Source organism: Thermobia domestica, chromosome 5, assembly GCF_964235325.1.
Source record: "Thermobia domestica chromosome 5, izTheDome1.hap1.1, whole genome shotgun sequence".
NCBI classification, from domain to species: Eukaryota; Metazoa; Arthropoda; class Insecta; order Zygentoma; family Lepismatidae; genus Thermobia; species Thermobia domestica.
Genome location: NC_137458.1, coordinates 20,677,752 through 20,686,236, shown reverse-complemented (window position 1 = coordinate 20,686,236; position 8,485 = coordinate 20,677,752). Strand labels below are relative to the sequence as shown.

The window sequence follows — 8,485 nt, the reverse complement described above, 5'->3', positions numbered from 1 at the left end:
GCATTCTTTCGTATATGCTTCCCTGTATGAGTTGAGCTATCGCAAATTCAGTTGTCATTTAATTATGTAAAAGTAAACTTTTTGTGGTTTAGTATCAGTGATTATGCGCTACTTATGTCGTCTGTGTTATCATACTTTTTAAATAACAGTGCAAATAAAAGTTTGCTAAGTCAAACATACATTACAGAGTAAGGGTGCAGCGACTTTTCAGTGTGAAGTAATTTAAATTATTTGTTGCAAAACCTAACGACGTACTCTTAAAACTATCCAGGCCCTGGTACAGAAACTCTTCTGTGGACCCTCTTTGCATCCAATTTAAATTCGACGCCAGGACCCCAGCGGCATCAGCAGCAAATCAATTAACCGGTAGAAGATCCTCGTGAGTAAATGATATTTTAATTTATCAATTATGCCACACAGCCACCTCCATTAAAAAAAAAAAAAAAAAAAATCAGAAGTAAAAAACGGCCACAAACATATGAAGTAAACGTTTGTTTATCCATTTGTTATCTTTTGATATGATTTCAATGTAGCATAAAATTACATTAGGTGTAATTACATTATTTTACACACTTTAGTTAGGCTTTGTAATTTGATCCTCAAGGAAATTTTAATTTATCGTTATTTGTGCCTAGTTTAGTCAGTTGCACGCATTTTCATTTTATGGTACTTATATTTTTGTCTGCCGTTTTCCCAGCTTCGGACTATGACTAAAAAGTAGATATAGAAGGAAATCGTTCTTCGCCGTGGCAGAGCTGGAATGGATACGCGAGAGAAAGAGAGGCGTAAACCTTAAAGAGAGGGAAAAAACAAATGTAAATGTTACAATTATATTCACAAAATTTTAACCACGACGAAAACACGATTTCGGCCGGCTAAGCTAAAGGACACGATGATGATGAGAAATAAATCGAGCGAAGTAGCTCAAGTGATAGAGCGTTGGCTTCGCATTCGGGAGGTCGTGGGTTCGATTCCCGCTGCCGACCATTCTGACTGGTTTTCCAGGGTTTCCCTCAGTCCTACCACGGAAATGACGGGATGGTACTTACTAAACAGGCCGATACCTTCCCATTGTTATTGTTGTTGTTAAATATTCAGTATAAAATTGCCTCTGAGCTGTATCTGGTGATTGTTTAAATAAAATTTTAAAAAATTGCAATGGTGGAACAAATAAAGGGGGAGGAAACGGAAGAACCACGAGAAAACCCACGTGCAGTGTTTGTCCACAAGAAAAGTTTACTTGGTGCGAACTGAGATCGAACCAGGGATCCCTCATGCACAATGTTATCCTGCACAAAGGCACAGACCTGAAATTGACCCAAAGACCTTTTTGCACGAAAGATGAACGTTCTACCATTGAGTCTCATCCGGGTTTTGCGTTTTAATAAAGTGAACAAAATCCACTCTGTCTCTCAATCCTTGATTGCAGCTACTGTCTAAAATATATGAACGCATTATCTTTACTTGAGGAATAGTTAACATTTCTGACAAGAGTATATACACTTATTAAAACTAAAATAACAACTGTACATACTCTGTAATAATAATAAAAAAAAGTGTATATACTATGGTCAGAAGCGTTAATTATTATTTTTTTTTCTTACTGAGTTCCAGTTATATCTTTACTTATTTTTTGACTCAAAAACAAGACAAGAATGTGTTTTAACGGAGTCAGAGATATCTGCGAGGCGCATACATGACTTTCATCTGACTCTGTGCTACCGTTACTGTACGGTACTCTTGCCATTGTTATCTTGACACCATGTGCCGAAATTTACCGTAAAACAAACGTATACAATGCGAAGTAAGTGTGGCAACAAATAGAAAAAAAAAAAAAAAAAAAAAACGTTAACTGAAGTGACGGAAGCATTGTAATCACTGGGCATAAAGTAAAGGAGGTAAAAATGAAATCAAATGGTTATGCCCCCTTACTGAAACTGGATGAGCGGAATGAGAATGTGGAAAACCCTGACAAATCTCAGCTCACCACACATCACATGGACTGGAATCAACCAAGATGTCTTGCACTGTGCATCCCCTAAAGTAAAGGATTAAAAGATTCAAGTACTTGCATAAGATTATGAGAAATAACAATAAAGTTAGCAGATGGTTTGAAGTGTATGTTACTATTCTTTTACTCTTGGCGCAACAACCCTCAGTGTGATGTGTGGTCAGCACATCGGCTCCCGTCATCGTTAATACTTGCTTTATGGGAGACTGAGTGCCCTACTTCTTTCTTTCGAGTGGCTTCCCAACTGTCCTCACGGCGCTTAGTGAACGAAGGGTAATATCAACATCTGGTGAGTACAAACGGTCATCATCTTTCCTCTGACTAGACCCGGCAGTACTTCATTTTGCTAATTATCACGAGAAGTGGTATTTTAGTGCTGCTAGAGTGTTGGCAGTGTATGTTGCTTTGCTAGCCGGTACTAAGAGAACTTACTGTGCGCATAATATCAATATCGCGGAAATAAAAACTGAGGAACTATAAAAGCATAATATTATCCCTATGGATACAAAAATTGGTCATTAATAGAGATGAACACAAGCTAAGCTTATTCGAAAAGGTTTTCCGGAATATTTTGGAAGCAAAAGGAATTGTTTCTTCCGTGGAGTGGAAACGTCACGAAAAATCATGATTATTACCATAAATCTCTTCAATTACAGTAAGGGTATTACTGATTTTAAACTTTTCTCCGTAGATGCACTTTGAAGCATTACGAAAAAAAAGATATATATATATATATCCATAATAGTTGTTTTTAACATATCAATCAGATGAAGTGTACATTGTCCGATGTGTCAAGAACATTCTTCCACGTAAGTTTGCGTTCTGGAAAATTGGACAATACACACACACACACACGAATACAAGGTTGATATGAAGAGAACAGCGATCGACACCAGGAAAGCTTGAGATCGCAATTTTCATAATCTTGGGCAAAAGAAACTCAGCATACCAAACTAAACCCAAACTGCACCTGATATTTTATCTTTTAAGGGGTTAAGTTTCGGAGAAGGGGTCTAAAAATACTACGAAAAAATGGAAAAATTCTGGAGAGGAAGATTATTTTGACGATTTTTCGTTAAATTTGTACTGAAATGGCGGTTTCTTGTAGTGGATGTGATGTTTCTATTTTAAATTTTATATGAACTTATGCTGGAAAAGAGAATAAAACATTAAGATTTGCAGACGAACATGGATTACTAAAGTTGACGACGAATTGTGGTAAATGTGCAAAGAAATTGAAAGCGAAGAAAGTACGTTTCTAAATGTAAACATTATATAGATGAAGTGTCATTGAAGGAAATCTCTAGTAAGTTTTTTTTTCTTTCTTTCTTTCTTTTCAGGACACAGAATTAACAGTGGAGGAAGTGATATTGTTTGTAGCATATTGGTGCTTAATTCGGATACGTATGGAAGATATGATTTCCTACGAAACGAACTGAAATTGCTATCGACCATCGAAGCAAGAAAAATTAATGCGTATATTTTATTAAATTCATAATTGACTTTTGGGGACAAAGGTTAATGGTTGGCAACTATGCGCATACTCATTCAGCACATGACTTCTCTTCGACGCCACAAACTAACTTTTCTTGTGAATGTGTGTGTGTGCAGAGCAGAGGTTCTTTGTCTCAAAGACATTGGAACTTCCGGTTGTATAGCGTCGAGAACATTCTAGAAACTACTAGAACATTTCGTACTTCCGGTGATTTCTTAAAGTTAGTGGTGATTGGACAATTTTTCAATTACTGACCAATCAAAAACTATGTTGTATCCCAAGTATACTCTGCTCACATGCTTTGTGTAGTTGAGAAGTGCGCCAAGCAATCGGGATCCGGAACTAAAAAGAGTACGACGTGCATCCCGAGTTGTGAAACATTTTGTGAGTAATAATGTAGTTTTAACCGAGGATCTGTGTCTAGTGGGCAAAGATGAGTGGATTTAACACGTAAAAGTAACAACGGAATGCAATACTCGTAATATTATCAAGAAAAGTTCTAAAAATAAGGAATTTCGTCGAGTTGGAACTTAGCATGTCGGAGAAAACAAAAGGACCAGCTTACTGCTTCTAAGGAGAATCAAACCGTGAGTAATATTAATTGATGTGATAGGAGCGATCATCGAGTGATTTGTGCGAGCATTATCCAAAACTTTCCTGACCTAGAAATATATCAACAGTTTAAGGTGAGAGTGATCGTGTCTTTTGAATCGTGGTTTATGCACTTGTTATATCATCTTCTATTAACATCGAAAGTCGACTTGACAAAAAAAAAAAAAAAAAAAATATATATATATATATAGACATCCGATCATTAGGCCACTATAAAATAAAAGCGCATGCGTATTCTTATTTTTTTTATATATACATAATTTCATTGCTCTTAAACAGTGTTTAGTTAGTTAGGGATTTCATTAAGAAAAGTTGTCATATGCGATACGAGCTCTAATTTTGTTGTGTCATTGATACGAATGATGAGAATGTTGTTGTGTAATACTCATGTTTAATGCTTGTTGTCCGATTCAGCCCAGGTGTACTTTAATATCCGAACTTATAATGTAGTGTTCAGCGCATGTAAGATTATTACTTTTGTTTCTTGTTAAATATGAACAGTCTATAACTAAATCCCGGAGTTTCTATCTTGTTTCTTTCCTTGAATTTTGTTTGTTGTTGTTTTTTTTTTTAGTTTCGAACATAGACGCGAGAATAGGTCGCGGAATGTACATAGTTCCAATTATGCTTGTGTAGTGAAATATCCCTCGCGCCAAACTTTCATTCAGACAAGAAAAGTTAAATCAATATTTTTTTTTTTTTTACTAATCTTTATATTTGGATATTTCGGACGCGACCAAACACGTTGTTACCAACCCTTCTTCTTGAGTCGTTCCCAAGCTCAGGCAGAGGTTGGCAAAGCATGTATATACTTCCAGGTGAAGGGGATGATTGGGAAAATTTCTAGTTCAAAATTAATGTAAACGAGAGACGTAAATAAGCTTGTTTGACCGCCATTCACCAAAGCGATAGTAAAATGCGGCATTTATGTAGTGAGGAATTAAGAGTAGCTTTCGTAGGCAGGAGTGTATCCATTGGGTTCTTCGAAATTCTGAATGGGTGGATTAGGATTCAAATTTCGGTGCTTTCGGCATCTATGGCCATGTGAGCCCATACGTATGAGGGATAACATCCCTCGGCGATCACACTATCCGGGAAAGAGGGGAACGAAGAATGAAATGGGGACGGAAGGAAGCGATGTGATACATTATGTGATAATACTCTGGCATTTACCTGATCTGAATGAGGAAAACCCAGCAAACATTCACTTAGGAAGACTGGCCTTGGAAAGCTCTTACAGTTTTTCGACCGTGTGTTAACCGTAGAACCGTTCCCACCAAACGCAAGAGCATTATAACCTTTTTATTTCAAGTGTGCCCTCGGAAAATACGTGAAACATACTTCGGGCCCACCCCGCCATGTTCTGACGGAGGAAACCCTCCCTTGCTTAGGGGAAAGAAGTGAATGACCTCGGCTGTGTTGCTAATTTGTCATTCAGCCGTTTGGTCTTAACAAGTGAAGAACGTTGTTTGCTTAGAACGGCTAAACAAGAGAGTGCACAGTGAAGTCCGTGATTCATTGTGGCAAAGCTTCCACACCCAACAATTGAAAGATTCCAGCCGCAGCTCTTCTCTCTCTCCTTTCGAGGGAGGTACGGGAAAACACACCGACAGTAGCGCCAGAAGGGGCATATTTGAAATAGATAGATAGCAACTACACTACGCGGGACCAAGACAAATAGATGGAGGGAAAAGTGGTTGAAATAGATGAATCAAAGTTTGGGAATAAATAGTACAACAGAGGTCAAAGAGTTACAGAGACAGTGAATGTTTGACGGCGTTGAACGGAGCAATGGGTCAAAATTATTCCTGTATCGGTAGAGCAAAAAAGTTCTGCCGACCATATTAAAAAAATAGAATTTCGAAGGAAACTACAATTATTTCAAGTTGCTGGAAAGCATTCAATTTTGAAATTAAAGGCTAAAAGTATTCTCATGTGGATCAGTTTCTATTCACAAACAATACGAAGCAGATGGCGTACTATAAAATACTCGACACGAGCATTCGGAAGAAAGACAATAAGAAGAGCACGTGGAAAGTTATTTGGCGGCGTACCTACTGAAATCGTTAAAAAAAGAGTGTGATTCATAATTTTCTGACGGCAGTAAAAGAGTTGTACAGACGGTAAAAATAAGTGAGTGATTTAGTGTAATTTTACCGAATCGAACCTAATTTAACCTTCAAGTAACAAAACTGAACCGAACCTTAAAGTAACCACGTAGAAATTTTCAGTTGTTTATGTACTCTAAGTTTGGACTCTCTATAACATATTGGTCTTAAAATGTCTGAAGTAAGCTGTTACATAATCAATCAATTAAATACAAATTCTCACCTCTGCATTAAAACTCCTTCATCAAACTGAGTCACAAATGCTTAACTACATTAGCTTAACACTGTTTTAATCAACATTAAAAAGCAACACAGCACATATTGATACTTACAATTTTAACTCTGTTTGAAATTTAATTCACTTATTTTCAATTACTACCTAAACCGTAAAAACTAGAGTACGTTAATCATGCGCCTGTACATTGGAAATAAAACATACAGAAACCCAGCTCTTAGTTACACGATATTGCATCTCAATTGTAAAATAACATTTATCAACAAATTAGAACTAATATACAGTTACTTCGATGAACATTTTATCATGTGAAATAAAATTTCCACGGTGCAACTCTTCACGGGATAAAAACTTACAGAAATTTGCCACAAAATTTGGAGGACCTTCCTCTGGTTGCTGAAAATTCAATCGATAAGAGAGCTTGCATTTTCTCTCAGAAGCGTAACCTTCCGAAGTCCTAACAATATCCTTGCCATTCATTGACTGGTCAATCAATTTGAGGGTGATTGTCCGTTTAAAAGGCCACTCCAACATGGAATCATGTTCTCCTCGAAGGATTTGAACTGCCAGTGACAAATGATGGTGATCAAAGCTCGTTATTCCAGATGGATATAACTGAACTTGTAATTTGTATCCACCAAATTTACAGCTGTAGAAAGGAGGACTTGTTAACGATTGATAGCATTTGAAATTGTTTAACAGGTGCGATACATTTGTAATAGTCCAGAGGTAGGAATTTTTCTCACGTTCAAGTTCCTCAATCTTCTTCTTCTGATTATTGACAATTACCACGAGATTCTCGATTGCATCTTTCATAAGATGCATATGTAAGGAACTATCATCCTGTAAATGCCTTCGCATACTACAAGGAAAACCCTCGAAATTGCACTTAAGTTCCTTGTATGTACAATACGTGAACAATTTTGTGCATTCTTCATCCCGATGTTTTGCTAAATCTTCTCTTCGTACCGTAACACCACACCCTTCGGGACAAGAAACAGGAAATTTCGTGCACGTGCCTTCATGATCAGTTTGCAGCTGTGCTTCCAAATTCTCTGCGCAATATTCGCACTCGATCATTCTCTTAGGGCATTCTTTAGTCACATGGTAGTCGAGATTCTTCCTGGGAATTTCAGCCCCGCATTTGTTATCACATATTATGGGTATCAATTCACATTCCTCCAAATGCTCCGGTAATGAGTCAGCTAACAGCTCGCATTTACAGTACTCACAATTTATTATGCGTTTATTACATGTATCATTTAAGTGGCATGTCATGTACAATCTCTGAATTTTCATACCACATTTTTCACAGTCAATCAAAGTCAAATCACAAGTCTGTGTATGCTTTAGAAATTGATCTTCCATCATAGATTCGCCACAGTAATAACACATAGTAAAATGCTTAACAGCTTCAGGATCTGGTATTTTAACACAATCACCACTTTCAAAGGTACACTTTGTTTGATGGATTTTTAATTTTTCGCTGGGGACTAAGTAAGAACAAAAGTGACATTTAACACATCTTCCTGTGCATTCGTGCTCATCGTGATAATTTTTCATATAACCAAAGAATGTCTCTCCACACAGTTCACATACAATTTTCATCTGTCTACAAATTATTCGGTGATCTTCTAGATTGTTCTGAATATGCCTGTTACACATGTCACAATACTTAAAAGCCGAAGTTGGCATTTCACAACGATTTTCTGATGTTCTCTTCCACTGCTAATAATATACGTACAACAAAAACAGCCACAAACAGCTGAAATGTGTACTCTATTACACAAGCAGAACGCCTACAATCAGGGTTGGAACTTCGTTTGATCATAAGGATCTTGTTTTACCAAATTTCTTGTACATAAAGTACATTCAGAAACTACAATATGGAGCCTCATAACGTACTGATTTTAGTTAAAGCTATGCAAAAATTTCGTTTTAGTTTGAGATTATAAGTATGGTACTTAATATAATTGATTTTTCCAGTCTTTGATTTGCATCATGATCCACAAATTTCCTACAAC

At 36.8% G+C, this 8,485-nt stretch overlaps 1 protein-coding gene across 1 annotated transcript; it reads right to left on the bottom strand.

Annotated features, from left to right (window-relative positions):
* Positions 1 to 4,970: 4,970 nt before the first annotated feature.
* LOC145685780 (TNF receptor-associated factor 4-like) lies at positions 4,971 to 8,275 on the bottom strand. Its single transcript, XM_081758304.1, has one exon. The coding sequence runs from the start codon at positions 8,154 to 8,156 to the stop codon at positions 6,735 to 6,737; it is 1,422 nt and encodes a 473-aa protein (XP_081614430.1). The 5' UTR covers positions 8,157 to 8,275; the 3' UTR covers positions 4,971 to 6,734.
* Positions 8,276 to 8,485: the final 210 nt, after the last annotated feature.